The 24,482-nt window shown below is 38.8% G+C and overlaps 1 protein-coding gene across 1 annotated transcript in view; it reads right to left on the bottom strand.

The window, feature by feature from the left end:
- Window positions 1-7,233: 7,233 nt before the first annotated feature.
- The window catches only part of mfsd14a2 (major facilitator superfamily domain containing 14A2), a 20,651-nt gene continuing 3,402 nt past the window's right edge, over window positions 7,234-24,482 (bottom strand). Inside the window, exons 2-12 of the mRNA XM_034887093.1 lie at window positions 21,820-21,915; window positions 19,375-19,437; window positions 17,313-17,440; window positions 16,963-17,077; window positions 16,562-16,780; window positions 15,944-16,057; window positions 12,939-13,010; window positions 12,297-12,409; window positions 9,758-9,855; window positions 9,198-9,355; window positions 7,234-9,113 (exon numbers count right to left, since the gene is read on the bottom strand). Of these exons, the coding sequence (XP_034742984.1) occupies window positions 8,901-9,113; window positions 9,198-9,355; window positions 9,758-9,855; window positions 12,297-12,409; window positions 12,939-13,010; window positions 15,944-16,057; window positions 16,562-16,780; window positions 16,963-17,077; window positions 17,313-17,440; window positions 19,375-19,437; window positions 21,820-21,915 (1,389 nt within the window). The 3' untranslated portion in view covers window positions 7,234-8,900. The remainder of the gene's footprint in view (window positions 9,114-9,197; window positions 9,356-9,757; window positions 9,856-12,296; window positions 12,410-12,938; window positions 13,011-15,943; window positions 16,058-16,561; window positions 16,781-16,962; window positions 17,078-17,312; window positions 17,441-19,374; window positions 19,438-21,819; window positions 21,916-24,482) is intronic.

The following is a 24,482-nucleotide window of genomic DNA, read 5'->3' as shown; positions in this document are numbered from 1 at the left end:
TTGTAATAATAATAATAATAATAATAATAATAATAATAATAATTATTATTATTATTATTATTATTATTATTATATTTGAGCTGCTCAAGATTAAAAGGGGTTTTAGTCTAAATTAAATTTCTCCAGTTTTGGTTAAACTTGATTCACATTAAACATGCTGTTTGGGGGATCTTTAACATATTTAATAGAGTTTTAGATGTGATTGGATAGCACATTGCTGATCTTGCCCCACCCCTGACAAAAATCCAATGCTGGCCAACAAGATATATGACCGAAAGCAGAGAAAGAAATCAGATTTAGAATTAGAGACAAAATGTCCACTCTGGACCTCGGAAACAATAAAGTACATCTTAACTCAAGTACCTCCTTTAACCACATCTCTCAGCCTTTCTCAGTGGATGGTTTGCTCGATACGTTGTCATGGAGATGGAGAACTGTTTTCTTAGAATCACTTCTCAAGATGTACAGCATAAAATACCAGGTTATTTGCACAGACAATAAACAGGATTTCTAGGAAGTAAACATATTACAGTACTATTATACAGCATTGCATACTGCAAGTAGGCCTACAGTACGTAGTTAAATGTCCATTGTAGAATGATTGTAGTAGTGGTTTGAGTTAAAGGGGATGCCATATTCTGCCACCATACCACCCCAACCCCTTCAACCACTTTTTTCACTGATAAGTTTAATTTGTAGTTTAGATATCAGTAAAAATCAAGATAGCCATAAATAAAAAAATGCAGTAAGCTATTACTTGGTGGCAATCCAAGTTGTAAAAAATATACAAACTGTATAAATTGAAATGACATACATCCATGAACTCAGAAACTGGTACAGGTTACAGGTTTTCTAACGTCTTTACTAATTATGTTGCAATGCTGCATACCTGATGTTACCGGTAGCCTGCCAAGACAAGTCTGCAAACACACGTTGAGTTGATTTAGTGTTCCAATACAGAACACCTTTACACTGGAAGGTGGCGGTATTCAAAAGAAAAAATTAAGCTTTTAGGGTTTTGCATTTTGTATAAAAGCAAAGTATTTTATATTTAAAGGTAACATAACATTGAAGTTTCTTTTTTTTTGCATTAAGCATTTTAACTGATGGGAAAACAAATTCCAAATAAATATGAAACCCTTTAATAAGAGCTTTCTGCCAAATTCCCCTTTCACAGTGTGTTGTCACTTGTACATCAACTCATTTGGCTGTTTTCCTTCTTCCAATTCAATTCAAGATTACATGTTGTTGAGTTTTACAAAGACCCAGTCAACCTAAAAATCCATTCTTAATTTTCTGTGGAAAGAACTTAGGGTGATTGATTCCACTAAGAACATCCTGAGTTATTTTAGGAAGCAGATGGGGAAAGACGAGGAAGGAAAACCCTTATGTGATTCAACCGTCGTTTAAAAAACAGAACTTGATTCTCCCTTTGATCCTGTGATGTTCTCACATGCAGACAGACTAATGGAAGAACATCAAGATTGCGTATTTCACACATGAGCTCTCAGAGGGTGAAAATATCTGACATTGTTCTTTTCTGGCATGTTTGTGCGATTGTACCACAATGCCATCTCCATCACCACTGCTACTACCTGTTTCCATCCTCCATCAAAGCAGTAGCATGTTTGGTGCAAGATAATCATGTCCTGTTGTTTTTTTATGTACTGAACTAGACTTTACTGAAATACTAAAAGGGTTGCACTCACAGGATTTCAGCAGCAGCTGTCACATTTTAATCATTTGTTTTGTAATATTCTCTGGCTGAGATTTGTCCGTAAAGCAGACAGGTGGTAAATGAACACCAACCCCTGTCGGCTGTTGACACAGACATTGATTCAGTGGAAAGTGACCAATGACATGGAAACGTGAAACAGGAGAGCAGCTCATCAGTAATCTTACCACTTGGGATTTAAAGTTATTTTACAACAACACGTCTAAAATGGTCAAAGGAAAACCGAAGCAACGGGGCCTTTCAACAAGAGCCACTATCAACAACAAGAGGGAGAGAAAGATTACCAATGGCATAAAAGTAATTAGCTACTGAGCAGATGGGAGGAGCATCTCGCATAGGAAGCATAGCTAAAATGCATTGCTGTGAATCTTAAACATAATCCCATACTGAGTGTGCAGTTTGTAGGAGGGGGAGGGGGGACCTTAATGAGATTAATGCCTAGGGAGTGACTGGATGAAGCCATGTCCCACAAGGTGTATTAATCAGTTTTATTTTTGACTCTCACAACAAATATCCTTAGTGAGAAGTTCAGGTTTTGTCTGATTTCCGACAGTGTTTTGTGCTTGTAATAGATGTTCTATATAAGAGGACGTATGTTTGGTATATGTGGGTTATTATCATATAAGATAGAGGGACATGCTACCATACGACTATACTCACTGTAGCTTATAATTTATAAAATGCACTGATTTCCTTTCCACAACCCTATTGTTTCATCTAGTGTCACATTTGTCTCTTGTCCCGTCATGTTTGGTCTCTGTCATTGCCTGTCTTGCTTTTTTCATGTTTTTATCAAATGGAAGGAGACCTTGGGTGTCTTGGTAGGCGCCTCCAAATAAAATGTATTCCTGTTATCATTACGACTTTAACAATACTAATAATAGTAAACCTCATTTACACAGCACCATGCAGCAGTGTAACAATTTGCTTTACATGGGATAAGAATAAAAAAACAAATAATCAAATCAAATACAAAATACAGTAAAAGATTTAAAAAAAAATAGGCAAGGGTCATACTAGGAACACAAATGAGGATTGTTAGAACACTGTTACAGAGGTCCAAAGTAATTTGGCAACTACGGCTAGTTAGAAGAGGCAATATGTACTAATATAGGAGTACTAAGTAAGGTTGCTCCGATCAGGATATTTGGGGCCACTCACCAATTGCTGGAAGCAGTATTGGTTGATCTATAACTTTACTTCTATTTATCATGTCATATATTTAACATTTATTAATTTTAATAATCTTAACATCAATGTAAATGTATTAAAATTAACAGTTACAATACATTAACACATATTGTGAATTTTCAACTGTTTTCTGTCTCCTAAGAAGCTTTTTGCTGGTGAGAGACATGTATGATGGGTTTATGGTGTTGTCATTATACATTATTTGGTTTAAAGTTTGTCTATTTTGTTATTATTTTTGTTGAATGGTCCTTTATATCGTGGTTATTGTGTCATCTTTTCTTGTTTTTTGTTTGGTTCAAATGAACAAATTGTATGTACTTAACTGTATGTACTTATCACAGATACTGTTTGTTTGCACATGATTTAAAGCTGGGGTAGGAAGTTTTATGGAAAAGGCAACAACCAACCAGAAATTGAAAATTCTGCCCTCCTGCTGCCGCTCTCTCTCCTCTATCCTAAGCCCCTCTCACTAGTCCAGCACAGGCATTCACTTCATACAGTAACCTGCACAGTATGAGTATTATTCATTTTGATCATTTTGATCATTCTCTCCATCTCTGAAACACTTTGCAAGTACTGACACGTGTTTCATTGAGTTTGTCAGACTCTATTTTTTAAGAAGTCTCCATTGGCTTGGTTTGCAGTGTAGGCGGTTGTTGCCCATGCTGGAAGCAATGCAGCTTAATAGCAACCACACTTGTACTTATTCTAACATGTAGGTTGCACCCTGTTTGAATGTGACAGCAAAAGCAACAGGGTCAGGGTTCAGAGTGATAAGCCTTACTCACTCTGGTGGTATGAATGTACTGACCTACTGGGGTTGTCAGTCTACAGTACATGATTATCTAGATGTATAAGCAGTGCAGGAGAAACCTGAGAGGTAAATAAAAGGAGTTTACAATAGATAATTTTTAAAGCATGGCCTTGGAGGAAACAGAATCCAGAGATGTTGGGGCCTTGTGTGTGAAACAGCCAGTCTCCGGAGGCCCACACTTATCCCTGGGTTAATCGTCAACTACATGTGCAAGGAAGTCACATAAGGAAACCTCGGTGGTCTGCATATAGAACATGGGAAAGCAGCCGCTGTGGCAGAGGTTAGTGACAAACCCGAGTTCACACAGACGTGTTTGACTAGAAGAACAATGAGGTTCACATATGATTCACCCCCAGGGCTCTTCCTAGACGCCAGTACGCTACACTTCTCCGCCACAGGAAAAGATGGTGCCGCGTGTCAGGGCCGGGTGGAACATCCACCACTGGGCCCACTCCCACTCCCCCTTCCCAGTGCCTCTGAGGTGTACGGTTCTAAAGAAAGATTTCTTCCTGCCGACATTCAGTGTTTGCAAAGACAATACTTTTGAGGCAGCGCTTGATGGATGCTCTGCCTCTCTGAGGTTAATGGACACTCACATTTGTAGTAACAGTGCTGTGGTGTGTGTGTGTATGGCCTGCAGCCAAGTCCAGGAGACCAGTTTTGAATCATGTAAGCACTCTTCTACTCTCATGCACTTATTTGAAGCCCGGAAAGTAAATGTGCTATGACAGCGACTCTGCATCACAATACATTCCAGCAGCTCCCCCCAAATAGTCACGTGTTCCCTTTTCATCCCCAACACAAGCACAATTAAACAAGAGGGGGCTCTTGCACTCACACTTCTGCCTTTGAAGTGATCTGAGCAGCTACTTTCTTTAAATTTCTCAGTCAAGTTGCTCTTGTTGAAACATGCCCAATCCTTTCCCTTCCAGAGAGCTGTTAATCCCAACAAGGCTGTGTGTCCCTTATTTCTAGAGAGCTTGAACCTGCCGTTTGTTGTGTTGGTGTTGTTGTATGTGTTGTGTAGCTACAAGCACTGAAAGCTGCAAGTTAAAAGCATTCCCCCTTCCTTTCAGTGCAATAAGTGTTTTACATGGAAAGCAAACTAAAAATCATAGTGTGATATAAAACAGTAGCAACATGGTTTGATTATGGATGCTCAATAAGAGGCCCCATTGTGCTGATGAGTTAATTGTATCTAAATCCGCCTCAGTGGTCAGTGCCGTTAGAGGACTTCCCAGAAACCAGCGGGGATGGATTATAGCTAAGAGCCTTGTTATTATCTCTTCTATCCCAGGTTAAGACCACTCAACACCTGTTGCTCCACTTGGACACTTCGCCTTCATCAGCACATCGCAGCAGATGGAAGGAAACGCCAGTGGGGCAGACAGCTCAGGCATGCAGAGATTATTCCGTAAATGCAGAGGGGAAATGTCCTATTAGTGGCTGACAAGTCTTCACCGTTTGTGTAGACTAATCTCTCAAAAGCAAGAGTGAAAGTGATGGGAACACACCATTAATCTCATGGAGGATCATGTTAGCACAAGTGAAAAGTGCAACGGCGGAGAAGTAATGTGTTCGACCAGACTTGGCTTAACAGTCACAGGCTGAACTTAAGTTTCTCCTGTTGCGTCCACATGATACAAGCCTCCCGTGATCGCGGAGGGCAGGGTTACTAAACAAACCAGCAACAAAGATAGAGCATTAAACCAAAGGTCTGGTATGTTGAACAGTAAGTAAAGGCTGAATGGAATGCTAAAAGCATGTAATGGGATCTAATGCGATTTAAGATCCACGTTAAAAAAAAAAAAATTACACTTAAGAATTATTAGTTGTTACTTGCAGAGGCACACCCAGATCACCAAGCTTTGGCATGAAGTTGAAAGAAAACAAAACGTATACACCCTCTAAAATCCAGAGACAACATCAAACATTTCATTGTACAATAAACCTTTAATAAATAGTTTGTCATTAGTTTCCCATATTTACATAATATCCACCATTTACTTATGTTGCCACTCATTTCTTGGCTAATTTTAGGCACACAGAGAGGGGGTTCAGGCCACAAACCACATCAAACTAAAAACAGCAGTGGCTAGCAGGTACGTTTTGAGAAATATATAATAACTGCACCATACAACCAAACAGACCAAGAGGTGGCCATCTCCTTGAGCGATAAATATATACATTTTCTGTACGTACAGGTGATTTTTGTACATCTGCTTGGAAGCTGTACGAGTGCACGTGGGGCTGGTGCAGAATCTTACCAATTTCAGTAGGATTTTAATTTATGGGTTTACCAATGTGTTGTTCCAATAAATGATAAATAAACAGGAGTAGGATTTTTAGAGATTGAATAAACGCCTCATGTCTAGGAACAACCCCTCTGAAATAATAAACTTTGACAGGCTAATTCAAAATGTTGAGGGTCTAGTGTGGTCAACATGTACAGCTTGGCTTGGAACATTCGGCGACTTTTGTTATAGTTATCTATTGCTAAATCTGGGACAAATAGAAATTGTAACTAACCACGGTGAAATGCTTATTAAGTGACGACTGAACCAAAAACAGACCGATGGACATTTGATAATTACCATCGAGCCACAATGTTGAAAATATTCCTAAAAATGACTGAAGTTTTAAAAAGCTATAAAAAAAAAAAGCATTAAAACAAATCTTCAGCCAAAAGAAATTAAGACAAGAAAAAAATCCAAATCACTCGAGTGTGCAAGCACACATACACACACACACAAACACATAGTATGAAAAAGCAAACCAAAAAAAGAAAAAAAAGAATTTGGCACAAAATATATATGAAGTACATTTCTCCTCAGATAGATATTGAACAGCATGACACAGTGTAAGCTACTAATCCGTTTCAGGTTTTAGTTTGGCTATTGAAATGCACTTGAGGCATTTATAGAGTCGTTTTTGATTGGGATATTTTACCAGTTGCTAACACAGTATGTGAACAAAGGGAACACAGTGTCACTGATGAGAAGCACCAAAACCAGGCATAGAACAATGTCCAACTCTGAAGCTGCAGCACAAGCAGTTTCAGTCCTGCAATTCATGTTCAACCTGCGCCACCTATTGGCAAGAAAGGTAACGGCAGCAACTGAGACCCATGGACGAATCAGCTGATGTGCACGACTACAGGAAAGAAAAGCTGCGGCAGTTTTGACACTTCCAGGGGACGTTCATATTGATCTCAACACCATTGTGTAACCTCTGTTCTTCTGGTTACTTTGTAGATTTCTAATTGAAGATTTCCTGTCCGCTGGAGGGTGAAAGAGAGGACTAAAACAGTTATTCTAATCCCAGTTTGTATCCTGTGTAACTGGTTCTTTTAAGTCGTTTGATTATTTTCTGTAGTTTTGTATTGATTTTAGGTAATGGGTGTTTATTTTCTATATTTTGGGCATTGTAAACAAAGTTGCTGCTATTTTTATGTTTATATGAATGAAAACCTTTGTGTGTACCTTGTTTTTATTTTATCATAGAAATTTGTGGTCAATGTAAAACCTTAAGACCACTCAAAAGAGCTTTTAAAAAGACAACTTTGCTGCTGTAACATCTTCTCAAATTGGAGCAGCTGTTACCTTCCTTGCCTTTAGGGAGTTGATAAACATTTATTTCTGAACTAATGTTGCAATAACCTTGTGCAATGGGTGGCGCAGGTTGGCATGAAAGGAACTGGTCTGACAATGACCAAATGGCTCCCTTCTGTGGAGAATCTGAAGCCAGTTCCTTGAGGTGCTCTACATCTGTTCTATATCAATAATTCTTTTTTTACCATCGGTTTGTTACCATTTCAGGAATGTGCAGTGCATGTTACTAAATTTCAAAAATGTTGATGAAACTTTTTCATTGTTCAGATTACCACTTTAGAAATAACTTTTGAATGATCTACTGCAGCAGCATGAGTGATATTCGGTTTAACCTGATGATATCAATTCAAAGACTCTGTATTAACAGTCAGTGCCAACACTGACATGCTGATAGCAACGCTCAAGCTCCAAATGGTCCAGAGGCTTTTAAAAGAAAACCATGGTTCTGTAAGCTTTGACCCTGAAGGTGATAAATGTCAGGAAACAAAATAACAGAAGAGGCATGAAAAAAAAAGGGAATAAAAAGAGTAACAGCTCCGATGGGAGCGAAAGCGCAAGATTACAGAGCCTTCTCAGACCTCAGTCTTCATACAGGTTAAGTGTGTATATATATATATTTTTTTGAGGCAACATTTGTTTCTTGAATAAAAACTTTAAGCACAACTAGCCTTCAGTTAGAACAGAGAAAAATACACAACCCAAACTGTACTACTAATCTAGGAGAATGGCAAGTAAACATTGAAAGAGTTTTAGCTAATAAAGTGGTCTCTCTTGCACACTTCTTTCTGTAAGTGTGATGTTTAAACAAAGTGTGGTGTTAAAGCTTTTTATAGCCAAACTGGTTGATCCATTCTGACCTAGATTAGGCTGTGCCTCTCCCCACACTGGTTTGCAGAGACTCCTCTCACAGGTGGACAGTTGCTTCTGTGCATTCAGCCGAAGAACTGTGTTCCCTTCTTAGATGCTTTACCAGAGCTGTCTTCGCAACAACAAGCATCAGAACAGAAGTTAGCTTGTGAAAGACCATTAGACAAGTGCTCAACTAACTGTTTGTTACACTCTTGCTGGACAAACAGAAAAAGTTGCCACTTCACTGGCTACAGAGGAATATGAAGAAGCACACAAGGATTTAGCAACATTTGAGATCTACTTCACTCACTCCAAACCAAATCACTTTGGTTCTGTTTTGCACTAGGAGGGTGGCAAGCTGTTATATGCTCCACTCCGTTAATGCTGTATAGAAACAAAGGATTAGAGTCCAGCTTAGCTAAGTCACACACGCCTTTCCACTGCAGCCGGAACAAAATACTCAAAGGCTCTCTTCATACAGGGTCTTTAGTGAGTCCTTACAATACCCTGCTTTAAAAAAAGAAAATGGCTGCTAAGGAGGGAGTGCCAACTTTTGTGCTGTGGACACAAATACCTCTTCGTGGCACTTGAGTCTGATGTGTGCCTGAGGTGAGAGTGTGTCCATGTGGTAAAATGTGTGCATCTGTCCATGTGTGCAGGGGTGTTGGGTTGGAGCAGAGTCTGCCCCTCTCAGCTGTGGTTATACACTGCTGTCCTCCAACAGTGGCTCCTTGCCCTCGGCCCCGCTGCCTTGAGGGCTGTGGGAGTGACTCTGTGCCCCATTGCTGTGCTTCTTATAGGCGCCGGGCCTCATGCCGGGCCCTGTGTGCTCGGGGATGAACAGGGCCACGAGCAGGGACAGCAGCACTGAGCATGCACCAAACAGGAAGGGAGGACCGGGGATGATGGCACTCTGAAGAGAGAGACAAACATTTTGTTTAAGTACAGCTACCATTTGTGGAAGTTATTGTGTTGTGTAACAGTATTGTGTAACTACCTCATCAGTGGGGTTGGCCATGTTCGGTTTGGCACCTTTCTCAGAGCCGTCTGCGTCGGTAAGCTCCACGTGGAACAAGTAGAAGACAAAACCGTAAAGAGCCGGGCCCAAACCGTTACAGAGGCCCCGGATTCCAGTAATCATCCCCTGGACAACACCTTCAGGCAGCCAGATACAAACATAACACCGTCAGGATGCTACATTTCAGTGCCCAATTAGAATGAGAATTACCGTTATTTGTTAAATAAATAAAAATGTACGGCATAGTTTCAATTATCTGTCAGCTTGCAGCAAGACAACCATTTTCGGAGACAGGTATTTGTCAGGAAAGATCATGTAAAATTCATCATGTTAATTTGGCATTAAATTCTTACTCGTGTTCACTTGTACTGTGATTAGATATTTAATAATTGAAACAATTATTTTAGCCAATTTTAGACTATGTATTTGGGCAGAGTTCATATATAGCTGTTTTGGTAAAAATCACACACACTGATGCCTGGTCATTTTTATTAAAAAGTTAGGTAAGGGTGATAGATGTTGACAGTTGAGAAACCTACCTTGTTGGTCGGGGTCTGCATTACGGGACACAATGGCGCTGATGGCAGGGAAAGTGATGCTGGACATGGCTGCAACAGCTCCAGCAGCCCACATCATCCTACAACCAACAACACACATTTGTTAAGGACACAAAATAAACTTTTATTCAACCTTTCAAAAACTGAGATTTAAACATGCCCGTCAGAAGTTCACAGCTCGTTACTGCTTGCTACTCTGGTTAAAACCTTATGGCTCAAAACAAAAAATACTTTGCAAATCTATTACAGGAGATAGGTGGGTTTGCATGTATGACAGTGTGCAAAGTTGGTTTGCAACCTAAAACCTTATGGCTGAAAAAAAACCATATCTGCATGAAAAAAAAAAAAAAAAAAGTGCTTCTGTAACAAAGCAAGAACTTAAAATACATAACTAAATAGATAAATAAAAAGGAAGTGACTAAGCCTCCAAAATACTCAGATACTCAGAATACTCAAATCAAATTTTAGATAGTTATTCTTCCAATTCAATTTATGAAAAACTAAATCATGGCAATGATTTGTATGTTTTCAATCATTAATTGACTGCTTTAGAGTGCTGGTAGTTTGTGTGGTAATCCCCAAGGTAGAGACACTAGAAGTAATAGATGCTGTTTACTTTTTGTGTGATCATGGAACATCTTGACCTTTATTTAACTTAATCTCTTGGGTATTGACCAAAGCAGAGAGAAACAACAAGAAGACATGTTGTGAATGTTTTCTGTCAGAATCAATAGATATTAGGGGTCACTCTGTCTTCCCCTCTAGGCTGAAACAAGAGAAACTGACACAGTTGTTATGATCTCACATCAAGAGAAGTGAATATGATAGTGTTACTTGTGTGTTTGGGTGGTGGTTGTTTAGTAAAATCACAAAAACAATAGTTACTGTTTGTTTGTTTGTTTGTTTATATATATATATATATATATATATATATATATATATATATATATAAATAAATAAATAAAGGTAAAGTATCTCATTTCACTGTCTTTCTCTAACTACAAAGACAGTGAAATGTCTGTGCTTATGTTAAGAAAATCATTTTACATTATTCAAACAAGATCTTTCAAGTTACAACACTATATTGATGCTTTTAAAAGAGTCTCACTAATCAGATTACAGTGTCACCATCTAGCTGGCAACGTAAAATTGATTGAGGCTCTGCTCCCCTCTGGTGGTTTGTCAGGCCATCACAACAACCGTGTACAAGGACTAGAAATTATAATGAAAAGGAAAAAACTAAACTATAGAAAAGACAATAGTGCCTGTATATTTGCAATGTTCACTGTGGGATTGGGCCTGAAACAGACAGGGTCGGGTATTAGATTTTATTTTATTATTTGTTTAACTTTAGTTTTTATGGAATATTCAGTCAGTTATAACAACTGATCAGTCACCTCAATTTGTAATTAATATATGAAACAACTAAAACTCCTGTGAGAAAAGGTGGTGATAGCCCAAAAAAATAGACATAAAAATACATTTCAAGTCAATGCTTTATCCACTGAGTCCAAGCTGTAAACCAATGTCCTTATGCTTTATTTAAGTAAAGTGCCCACTTCTGCCATCTTTTGGTAGACAGACCTCTCAAAGCAAGCACAACAGTCAACCTTTCCATTGCCCTTTTTTCTCGTACGACATCAAACCATTGTTGTCGTTTAGGACAATCAGGCTTATACCAGTTATCTGGTTTTCCTCGCTGCTGTAAGGAGTATCTTGACTAGGTACCAGTCCCTCTGTACTTTCACAGGTGAAATATGACAAAGGCATAAGTCTATGCATGAGAAAGGAATCTTATATGCAAATACATTACTTAAAACTAAATGTATATCCTCCCAAAATGGCTTCAGTTTTTGACAACTCAAAAAAATGTGAGTGATGCACCACTAAGCAGCCAAATGTCTCCAGCAGAGCTGGTGTGTTGAAGATGTTTTACTGCTAATCTGAGGTGTAATAAAAAAACGCATCAAATTCTTCCAGTTAAACACCCTCAGTTGTTGTGAACTTGTGGAAGTATGTTAAGTTTCACACATATCGTACCATACAACTGATGGAATTTCCACTTTTAGTTCCTTTCCCCATCTTTATTTCAAGCATAATGTTGAGTTGCCCCTACATTCCGTAATTCTTTCATAAAACATAGAAATGATTTTAACGCTGTTACTATTTGGTCCATAAGGACTCATCATATATCTTATAACTGGATTGAATTCTTCCGAGTTCTCCATTTTCCATTAGATTTTATTTTTTCTAATTATAAATTCTGGTCATCTGACCGTGCTTCAGGTTCTTGGAATATTATTTGAGTAACCCTGAAAGTATGAATGCAATCCTTAAATGTTTTTACTCAAATGACGTCTCTGTATCACTATCTATTGTGAAGCTTGTCGCCAGTTGAACCTGAGCTAGATGGATACAAGGAATACAGATAGAGCTGTATTCTTAATGTATTTCTGGTTCTTAGTGTGTGGGGTCCTTTTGAAAGAGTTTGATGGAAAGGCATGCACACTAGGTCACTAACCAGGGTTGAGAGCCAAAGCCGTACCACGCCAGCTGTAGGATCTGGAAGCCGAGGCCGAGTAGGATTGTGTTCTTATTCCCTATGGAACGCATCAGGATGCCCAACACCACAGTCTGCAGAAACAGCACACAGGTCATACAATACAACTCTGGGGAGGCATTAGGTGTTGTTAGCTAAAACAATTACTTGATTAATCGGACAAAAAAAAAGAACATTATTTAAAATAAATGTATTGCTTCACTAGTTCCATCCCATTAAATGTTAACATTTGCAGATTTTCTTTGTCTTCTGATAGTAACCTAAATATTTTCTTTTTTATTCTAATTTCGTTCTACTCTGTACACCCATATTTAACTTGTCTGTCTGTCTGTCCTCTGTTGCTCTTCCTCAAGTTTTTTTTTACCCTGTTTAAGTTTTTGTGCGGAGGGCGTGGTATGCTGTACCGCGCTCTGATGCAAATCTGTGATATACAAATACCATTTGACTTGACTTTAAACTGTGACTTTGGGCTCTAAGGAAAATGTTTCTATTTTTTGCCACAAAGTAGACAAAACAAATACATTGATCAATAAGAATAACAATACCAAAACTCCAAACACAAGCAGAGGAGGGTCTAATATTATATTGTAATTTTTTCAGTACCTGGGCTAGTATTGAGAGGATCCCCACAACAGCAATAAAGGCAGCCACTGTCGCTGATGAGAAGCTTATGACCTGTTGATTAGGAAGCATGCAGATAACACAAGTTAGGACATGAAAAGACAAGCACAGTCAGACAAACAAGTATCTCAAACACAAAGCCTTCACCCATTCTCCACCAAACACTGAAAGAAGGGGTCTGTTAGTGGCCTTTTGTAGACACGTGCTGTTTACTACTGCATCTTGGAACAACAAAAAGTGCTCCTCTTTGTCCTCTTCTATTTGGGTCAAATATGCTGCCTTTTATCTCTTGAATACAGGCAGCCTCAGGAGTAGGGCAGCTGGTGCGAGGTGTGTATAAATTATGACAAATTAATGTGGAGAGCTGTACGATAAAGCAACTTGAGCATAAAAGGGGAAAAGAAGGCACGTAGAAAAATGTTATCCCCACGCTGCAGAACTACTTTATTTTTTTTTGCCCATGATGGTAGCAGTGGAGACTGTGTCTGACTTGCCCAACTGGTTCAACTGACACTGTTTGCTTGAAGTGGGGATTGTTTAGTTTGTGTAGTTTTACAAAAAGAGGTCACATCTTGTCAGTTCACCTCGACGCTGCCAGCTGCTTCCAGATGCTACCGTACCACTGGATATTTACTCAAGCAGTCCATTTCAGACGTGTTTTTACAATCCATCGGTTTTCCTAGTTTAGAATTTTGCTGAAACACCTAATTAATTATTTCTACTTATTCACACATTAAAACTATCTGTTCAGAAAACCTGCTGACCTCATCTTACAGCGATGTAGGCAAAAATGGTTGTTGGGCAGATTTCCCCCCAGTTATTCCAAAGAGGTTAAAAATAATAAGAGGTGTCACTCCTTTCGGGTTGTCAATACAACATCTGCGCACAGCCACACAGTTGAGTCGCTGCCATTTAGGACTTAACAAAGGGCTTGCAAAAATAAATGAATATACAGAAAATATGCCATTCCTACTCAACCCTTGTGCCCTCCTCAAATTTACAAACATTAGGCATCTTTGTCAGAGATGGCAAAAGTACTCACAATAGTCTGTACTTCTACTTGAGTACGGGAAGTGTTTAAAAAAAATACTCTGGTAAAGTAGAAGTACTGATCTAACTTCTTTACTCAAGCAAAAGTAACAAAGTACAGGCTTGGAAATTTACTTAAAGTATATAAGTAGAAGTAGCCTAGCAAATGACAAAGCTACCTGGACCAGACACATATTACTAGAGAGCATGTTGCAAAACTAGAGAGCATGTTGCAAAACTACAGTGGTCATGGAAAAAAGGCTCTTTATATGCCATTGGTTACATTTTAAATGGCTGTCTGCCAAGGTCTAAAACATATAGCTCATTTATTGTGACTAAGACTGGGACTTCAGGTTAATAAGATTCTGACCGAGTAGCAAGATATGAATTCAAGTGTGATTTTGTGAGAAGTCTGTGTATATACCCATCCAATTAGATTCAACTTGGTATTGATGAGGCAAAAATAATAAGTAACTTCAGTGAAATTATTTGAAAATTAGTGAGGACTAGATCAGGACTGTATTTAAAGCTGATTCTGGTTTCCAACTTCGCCCCAGGTGTGTCTGTTAAAACACAGATGGAGACAACTTCTCTCTTTTGATGCTTCATTACAATCAAGCAACAGGACAGATATGGGCGTGGCTCTGCTGTGTGTGTGTGTGGTAATAAAAGATATAAATAACATTGTAAAGGCTACCATACACAATGCATAGGAATCATTTATGATAGTAAATAACCATAAACCCACTAGTAATTGTGTTATCTTAATGAGCAAGGACGTTCAACAATCGCCATTATAATTAACAGCCAGGTGCAGCCTAGCTAACAGGTGAAGAACACAAACAAGCTAACTTTTAAATTTGCAAGAACTATAGACCACTACAACAATAGGCTTTCATGAACTGACAACATAAGTTATATGACTTACAGTTGTCAAGGACGCACACAATCTCAACTCGTTATCCTCCGGACAGCTAGTCTTTTTCTTTTCTCTCACTTTTTTTTCTCCGTGTGCCGTGGGCGCCCGCTCGCGGAGTGAGGCGCGCGCACGCGCTATTCTCCGACACACTCACAATCACACCTGATGGACAACCTTTTGAACAAAACTAAACTAAGAGCCTATTTTTTAAAATGTAAGAGGTAGAAAGTACCGATATTCGTGTTAAAATGTAAGGAGTAAAAGTAAAAAGTCGCCATAAAAATAAATGGTAAAGTATAAATATCTGAAAAATCTACTTGAGTACAGTAACAAATTATTTGTACTTCGTTACTTCCCATCTCAGATCTTGGTGGCAAAAAAGTACACACAAAAACTGCTATTAAATCATTATATATATATATATATATATATATTCTTTTTCCAAAAATCTCCCAACTTCTAACTTGCTCAAAACTACCAAACAATAATTTTCAGGATTTTAATCCTTTAAATGTCAGTTTAATTCCTTAAAGTAATTATCATTTATGAAAAACAGAACATTAATTATTTTCCACAAAATAAATCGTAGGGGGAAATGGAGCTTTGGTGGTGATTAGATTCTTGGATATGTCAAAGATTCTCCCTCTGGACACCTTTTGTGGACAAAAATGCCTCCTTGACTGCCATTGAAACAAAGTTTTTATCTCACTGTCTTTACTGTATAAAACCATGCATTCTGTAATCTGTCCATTATGTCAGCATTTCATTTTGAATTAATCTGGTGATATTTGAATTTTTACTGTATTCCACCAGATTCAACCATTTTCCTTTTGCAGGCCAAAGCATGAAATCATTGTATGTTTGTCATATTATGGAGCCGTGTGTGATAAAAAAGTGATACATTTAGAAATTACAAAAAAAACTAGACTTCTGTAAAAATCAGCATGTGTCAGTCTGACCGACCACTAACTTGTGTGTAACATACAGTCGTTTTTGTGGTCTTTTGGTAAATGTGTAAGCAGGGAGAGCAGAGCGTTACCTGTCTGAGATAGAGAAAGAAGCTGGAGTACTGGCCGGCCTCGGGGAGGTAGGAGAGGAACACTGTGATACAGATGAGGAGCACCGTGGAGTCCTGGCCCACTTTACGCAGAGACTGCCCAAGACAACAGCAAGAACAATGTAATTTGTTATAGCATAGCTTCACCATTTTAAACATGAGCAAAGTTAGTAGTTTTTCAGACATACTGATTTAACATTGCCTCCTAATTAAATTAGCCGTTAGCAAAAGTCACCTCTGCAGCATATTGTCCTGCCATAAGCGGCATGAATATTTTACAGAACTGCTGACTATAATCTTAAGATAATTATGTATCATTGCGTTGCTATGCAGGAATTAATGATTTAATAAAATAAGCCTTATCAAGTGCATTTCCAGATGACGCTCTTTACTATGATGAAAAACAATTATAAAGATGCATATCACTGTGAAATGAAAGCTTCCACTCAATAGCTTAACCTTAAATTAATATACATGTTTAGATTCCAATAAAACAATAAAAAGCTGATGGAGCACAAAAAAAAAACAACCAAAAAAACTTGCATAATACTGGGTCATTATGGACTAAAAAAGATCAAAGAGTGTTATGTTGATACTCACAGCAAAGGGGTCCGCTTGCTCCCAGGAGATGGGTGCTCCCCATGATGCTGGCCTCATCTTCTCTGGAAGCGACTCCGGTACAGCCACCAGGATGAAGCAGATGTCGAGCAGGGCAATGGCGGTGGCCAGGATTACCACCAAGGTGTCACCATAGGCCACAGACAGGTAGGCTCCGATGGCCGGGCTGGTAACCAGGCTGGCCGCAAAGGTAGCAGATACCTGAAGGGAGGAAGAAGCAGAGCGGAGGGTAAGCAAAGTGGAAGTGATTGACCTTTAGTACAGTTCTGAAAAATGATAAAACAAATACAGGAATTATTCTTCACGAATAATTGCTTCTTTGAGTCCATAAATTATTTTGTTTAAGTTTAACAGGACTCAGTTTTGGTCGACCATCTCCTCACCAAACCGTATGCTGTGCTCCTCTCATGCTCCTGTGTGATGTCTGCCACATAGGCAAAGATCACAGAGAAGGTGACGGCAAAGACGCCGGACATGGAGATGACTGCAAAGTACCACCTGAAAGAAAAGAGTTTGGCGTGTCAACACAGACAACTGTTTACATTGTAAAATCATACCTGAAGTTTACAATGTTTTGTATTGGTCATTTTGGAGCTGTAGTTTTTTTCTGTTGTTCAATTGATTGCATTATATTATGTGGTGTTTCTGACCAGAACAGACAGGACACGACTTCACCTTCTACCTTGATAGAAGACTGAATAATTGCGCTGAGTTGTCCGTGTTTGGAACTCACCATGGGCTGATCTTCATCAGTGGAATAGGTGCGCAGGTGAAGAAGACAGTTAGCAGCAAGAAGGATTTGCGTCCCCATACGTCTGACAACGCGCCAATCAGCGGAGCACTCAGGAATGACAATAGGCCCTAGAGAGGAGGGAGGGAGAAAGATAGCGGAGAACATGGTACAGAATGGGAGGAAATTGTAAATGGATAACTTTTGTAAAGTTACCTCTTATAGATTCACAGTGATTGTCAAACGTTGAAAGCCAGAAAACAAAAATGATCTTTAAAACCGTCTTGTTTGTTAATAAAAGACTAAAAGGTATTTTATGATCGTTAAAGTTGTTTTTGCCATGGTGGATAAAGCAATCTTATCTTTCTTTTGTTCTTGACAAAACAAAAACAAGCAATTCATTATGTTGACATATAGACAGATTGTCATGATAAGTGCTTTTTGGTGGCCATAATAGGTTTTGCCCACTAAATTTAGCTTGTTCCCAGAGTAGATGTTTCTTGCGCAGACAATAACAATGTTCTTAAAAATGGAACATGCCACCATTTGTAGGAAGAAATAGGGCTTATCACGGTCTCCCCTAGCTAGAGATAGGTGGGCCAACGCATTTTTTGTCTCAGTGTATGCATTGCTAGTTAGCTTAGCGTAGTTAATGGAATCCTATGTTGCTGGTTAGCATGTTGTGAGTTAAAGTAAGCCAACAATACATATGTGGCATGCATATTCACAAAGAGTACAAATAGCTATGCAGATTAAGACTAGAATATTTCTTAAACACATATTGATGTGGGACTTTTTTTGTTTAACCGCAATAAAGAATTAGAGAATTTGTTTTATGAGATGGGTCGCACTTTTGTTTGGATCTTTCAAAAACGTTTCCAATACATGTGTGCGCTCTGTAGCGTTGCCGTGAGCGTAACAGGATCCTTTGATGCCATGGATTCCTATCAGAGGAAGAACCCACCCGCAAGTCAATTTGGCTTCCGAATGTTAAAAATCCTTCCAAAGCAGCTTTATATATGTGTTTCAGTAACGTAGTTAGTCTGTCTATTGTGCTTTGTTAAACAAAAACAATGCTATTGCAGAAATGGCCATCATTAATTAACGTTATGCCACCGTAGTTCCCTGGAGATTTGTGCTATTAGGGGTCGACTCTTCATAGTAGTTTATTTTGTGTAGATATGCCAAATTGTAACTATACAAGTCATTATTGTCACTTGTTGCCATAGCAACTCCAAACATCCTGGGCTGTAGCTGCCTCAAGCAAGAGAAATTGCTTGGTTTTTAATTTAATGATAAAAATATTTGTTATTTCTTGCTGGGGATAGATGTTCTATTGTCAATTTTAATGTAAATTTAAGCAACAAAATGCACAATAATAAAAAAGGCATGGTTTACTTCACAGGCTGTGTACTTTATGTATCCTGGGATTCATTCAAAACTTTAATTTGTTGGAAAAAGTAATACAAAAAAACATTAATTATTTTTTAAATTGGACTGAAAGAGACATGTATTGTTGTGACATATATTGTTGAGACAATAAAGAGTACAGCAAAAGTTGGAATTGTTACAGTTCTACTTTAGACACGCTTTCCTTTCCCTGAAATAACACCAGCAAGATGTTCTTGAGGCACCTGACCCGCAACGTGCTTCTATGAGCTATTCCGTGGCCATTTGGGGAACCTGCTAGTGTATTTTAGACAGCTCGCAGGTGTTTACCTGTAGTCAAACTGCACTGGTCTCAAGCAGGGCGTCGTTGACCAAGAGCACTCACTCAGCAAATTTTAAAGGGCAAACATAACCAAGACAAACTTGCAAGAGAACAAGATTGTTAATCACCTGCCACTGTAGTAAAAAGCACATGCTCCTGGCATGTCTTACTGTATGGCTTTATGTGATTACAAAAATAAATGTAATTTATTTATTTGAATGAGTTTATCCACAAAAAGCTTTCCACTTTCCATTTATTTTAAGTCATTGCATTTTAAACAAAGATATTTCTTGCTATGGGATACAGTCTCTCATGAGAGACAGAATCGTATGTTTGTGTATACTGTCTTCTTACCTTGACACCATGGATAAGCCCATTCATCAGGAATGTGTGTTGGGGGAATGTCTGGTGTAACACCTGAAAGAAAAAAAGAAAAACAAATGAGATAACACCACGTTGTCAACGTATACTGCATCACATTTTAAACAATGACTAACAGTGGTGTATGTACTTTTTAAAGTTAAACTACAACTAGGTAAACAAGTGTGAAGCCACTGGACAAAAATGTACCAGAGGAAGGTTGAAAGTAAAAAAAAAAAATTCTATCACTGAGGCCTTTGGAAGAAAACTATGGGTTATTCAAACTTGTAGAACACGGAAATAGAAAAACAAAACAAAGACCATATAAAACAGACAAAGTGTTATACATAAAATTGGAGCATTACAGAGGATAAAAACTTTGAAAGTTGAAATAAACTTATTTCCGTAGTGGTCCTGGGCACCCAAAACTTAACACCACAGATCGCTGGGCCCTTGCTCCATTACTAAGTGCAAATTAAGGCTGCACGATATGAGGAAAATATCAATTATTTATTTAATTAGATATTGCAATTGATGTATGATTCACGATATTGGAGGAAGTTTGTTGCATTATTATTTTCATTGAAAATATTAAAATCAAAAACATTTAAATGATTAGGATGTGATTTTTGGGAGGATCTGTACCAAACAAAGACTCTTTAGTCTATAGGTTTTCTATTTGTAGGCCGGGATGTCTCTGCAGCGCCTTTTACAAATAATGCTCCCCCCTGCAATTTCAATATTGGATTAGTCCATATTGTGATTTTGATAACATTTTGATAAATTGTACAGCCCTAGTGCAAATTGTGACATGTTACATTGATTTTTTAAAAGCTTTTATTATAACCACATGATAGGGAGAACTTTTTTAAATTTCTGACCATGCTTGGTTTACCACTACTGAGCCACAAATGAAAAGAACCTGTGTTTCAGCAATACTGTATCTTTGTGAGAGAGCAGAGAGAAAAGGGGTGTTCAGATAGTTAAAAATCAATGGTATGTTCAGTTCAAAGTCTATAACGTCAGTGTGCAGCTAGTATGGAGCACAAGTGTCACTGACAATGGTGTGGGAACATGAAGCCGTGGTTTAATTCAGGACATGGGGAGCTTGACTGAGACTGAATAACAGGATCTGATTGTTTAAGGGAACAGAGGGAACGCTTGAGACACTGCTAATATTCTCTGCTCTTCCTCTGGTAATAAGTTAACCAACACACAGAGACTGAATGCTTAGTGATGACTGTTGCTGCTGGGTACTAATGAAGCAGTGGACTCATTAGGAGCAGTGAAGCAGTCCCTCTTATCTTTAGGCACCCCCAGATTAGTCCAAAATGCAAATCCTGCCTCTCCAAAGTGATCTTGAGGGCAACAAATCAGTAATTAATGGTTTACAAACCCCCAGTGATTAATGCTTAATAAACCACCTCTTCAAATAATACACCGCTGAAAAGCATCTATTGCATAAGCCTGTCTAATCATGTGGTGCACAGATGTTTGCTCATCATTTGTTTGAGGTGCCAGTTTCTTTTTAAAGATTTTTGGGGCATTTTAGGCCTTTATTTCCACAGGACAGATGAAGATATAAAAAGGGGAGAGAGAATGATATGCAGCTAAAGAGCCGCAGGTTGGAGAGAAGTAAACCTCCGTATGTGCGCATGCTCTACAAACTGTGCTAACCCGGCCACTGAGACACCAGTTTCTACCCAAAATAATTTACGTTGGAAGAGGAAAGAGAGTGTGACCCCCCCAAAAAAACAAAAACAGAAAATGACTAAATACAGAGTTTGGCTGAAAAAACAAACAATGCCTGCTGGTATGAATGAAAGCATATCATCACTGACTCATTTTGGCACTTTGCTTATAAATTAGATCTGTTTTTGAGGAGACGATCATCTGTGTTTTTTAAATATTGGCCAATGATCTTCTGGTGCCATAGTTTTTCAAAAACAAAAAGGTTACACTTAAGAAAGCCAATCCTCTAAATAATGCTTTTCGAGTTGCTTGTCACAGATGTGTAAACCACACCACTATGCTCTGAAGTGAATGTGTGGCGGGGTTTGCCTGGCCGGCATCTATGCTGTGGCCTGACAACACAAACCAGCAACCCCCTGATAAGCCTTTTCAACAAAGAGCTTGTGCTCAGACAACCAAACAGTTTGATGCCCTGTTCATATTTCTCAGTCCATTAGCGCTTGACAAAACATCTGCAAACACACATGCATAAAAAACAAAAGTGCGTCACACAGGGCTTTATTTAATTAGTTATTCAATCATTCATAGATAATCATGGGCCTTGTGTGATTCCAGTCAATGGGAAATGCCACTCTTTGGCTAGGTTACCAGCAGGGCGAGGTGTAGGCGTATGAATATATTACGAACTGCTATGTCAGTTTACATAACAGTGCATCTTTGTAAGAGTGCGTGTGTGTCCAGGCTTACCGAAAGCATTGGGGTGGTAAGAAGACCCCATGCAAAAAACTCCAGGAAGATGACCACCACAGCATGGTAAACACTTGGCTCACCGATTCCCTGAGGCTAGATAGAGACAAAGAGAGGGACATACAAATAGAAAGGTGATTAGCTAAGAAGCAAACATGTTTACATGTATCTCATGTATAAATGCTAACACCTTCCCAGATTAAACCAGATCCTGTGGGAAAGCCATATTTATATTTCCTTTGTGTATCTTTTGTAATGTGTTCACAGGACACACTCATCTAAACAATCTGTAAATTTACTACAAAAACATTCACATTTTAAGGGGAACTATTTGAATAAGGAATTTATATGTTCAAAGTAAAGCTCCCAGATAGTAAAACAAATAGGCTGCATCCTGCAATTAGGAACATATTGAAATTAGTATCGTTTTCTAAACTGATGACCTTACAGAGAATAAAAGCAGTAGATCTGATGCAGAAATTAAGCAGTTTTATTTTTTCACAATTGCATTTTTGTAATTTCTCTCTCTCTACATCTATAGTACAGCCCAAATGTTTGGAACCACCTTCTCATTTAATGCGTTCTTTATTTTCATGACTATTTACATTGTAGATTATCACTGAAGGCATCAAAACTATGAATAAACACATATGGAATTATGTACTAATAACTGAAAACATGTTTTATATTCTAGTTTCTTAAAAGTAGCCTGGCTTTGCTTTTTGGATAGCGCTGCAAGCCCTTGGTGTTCTCTCTATGAGCTTCATGAGGTAGTCACCTGAAATGGTTTTCACTTCACAGGTGTGCCTTGTCAGGGTTAATTTGTGGAATTTCTAGCCTTTTTAATGCAGTTGGGACCATCAGTCGTCTTGTGCAGAAGTCAGGTTGATACACAGCAGACAGCCCTACTGGACAACTGTTCGAATTCATCAGCTTAGTAAAGAGAAACAAGTGGCCATCGTTAATTTAAGAAATGACGGTCGGTCAGTCAGTCCGGAAAATTGCAAAACTTTGAATGTGTCACAAGTGCAGTTGCAAAATTCATCAAGTGCCACAACAAAACTGGCTCACATGAGGACCGCCCCAGAAAAGGAAGACCAAGAGTCACCTCTGCTGCTGAGGATAAGTTCATCTGAGTCACCAGCCTCAGAAATTGCAAGTTAACAGCAGCTCAGATTAGAGACCTGAAGAATACCACACAGAGTTCTAGCAGCAGACACATCTCTAGAACTGTTAAGAGGACACGGCGCAAATCATGCCTTCATGGTCAAATAGCAACTAGGAAACCACTGCTAAGGAGAGACAACAATCAGAAGAGATTTGTTTGGGCCAAGAAACAAAAGGTATGGACATTAGTGGAAATCTGGGCTTTGGTCTGACGAGTCAAAGTATTACATCTTTGGTTCCATCCGCTGTGTCTTTGCGCGACGGAGAAAAGGGGACTGGATGGATTCTATATGCCTGGTTCCCACTGTGAAGCATGGAGGAGGTGTGATGGTCAGGGGGGGCTTTGCTGGTGACAATGTCGGGGATTTAATTAGAATTGAAGGCATACTTAACCAGCATGGCTACCACAGCATCCTACTGCGGCACGCCATCCCTTCCGGTTTGCGTTTAGTTGGACCATCATTTATTTTTCAACAGGAGAATGACCCCAAACACACCTCCCAGCTGTGTAAGGGCTATTTGACCAAGAAGGAGAGTGAGGGAGTCCTGCGCCTCCACACTCACCAGACCTGAACCCAATCGAGATGGTTTGGGAAGAGCTGGACCGCAGAATGAAGGCAAAAAGGACAACAGGTGCTAAGCATCTCTGGGAATTCCTTCAAGACTTTTGGGCAACAGTTGGACAGAGGTTATTTTAAGTTAATTCTGTGCCCTTTCTTCATCAAACATAACTTTGCTTGTTCCGGCCAAAAAGTTATATTTTAACCTCATCTGCCCACAGAACCTGTTTCCACAATGCATCAGGCTTGTCTATATGTTCATTTGCAAACTTCAAACGCTGATTTTTGTGGTGAGGATGTAGAAGAGGTTTTCTTCTGATGACTCTTCCATGAAGACCATATTTGTACAAGTATCTCTTTATAGTGGGATGGTGTAGTGTAGCGCAACTCCAGTGTCTGCCAGGTCTTTCTGGTTGGACTGTGCAGTCAACTCCAGTGTCTGCCAGGTCTTTCTGAATGGACTGTGCAGTCAAACGTGGGTTTTTGACTTGCTTTTCTCACAATGCTGCGAGCTGTTCTGTCTGATATTTTTCTTGGTCTTCCAGATCTTGCTTAAACTTCCACTGTTCCTGATAACTGCCATTTCTTAATTACATTCCAAACAGAGGATATTGGCATCTGAAAACACCTTGCTATATTCTTATAGCCTTCTCCTACTTTGTGAGCGTCAACTATTTTCAGTTTTCTAGACAAAAAAAAGTTGAGACCGACTCAACTTTAGGAGAAACGCAACCCCACATACCATGACACACCCCGGCATAATCTTGCAGTAAATAAGTTTTAGCTTTTTGAGTGTTATTAATTCATTATCTTCTCTAGCTTTTACAACGTTTTAGACAGATATCGTAAATACAGTGGTGCCCCCTTCCTCATTTCCTGTTCCTTTGCATGTTTGTCACACTTAGGTGTTTTGGAACATCAAACCAATTTAAACAA

This window comes from Etheostoma cragini, chromosome 12 (assembly GCF_013103735.1).
Source record: "Etheostoma cragini isolate CJK2018 chromosome 12, CSU_Ecrag_1.0, whole genome shotgun sequence".
NCBI lineage: Eukaryota > Metazoa > Chordata > Actinopteri > Perciformes > Percidae > Etheostoma > Etheostoma cragini.
This window is presented reverse-complemented; position numbering and strand designations above follow the sequence as displayed.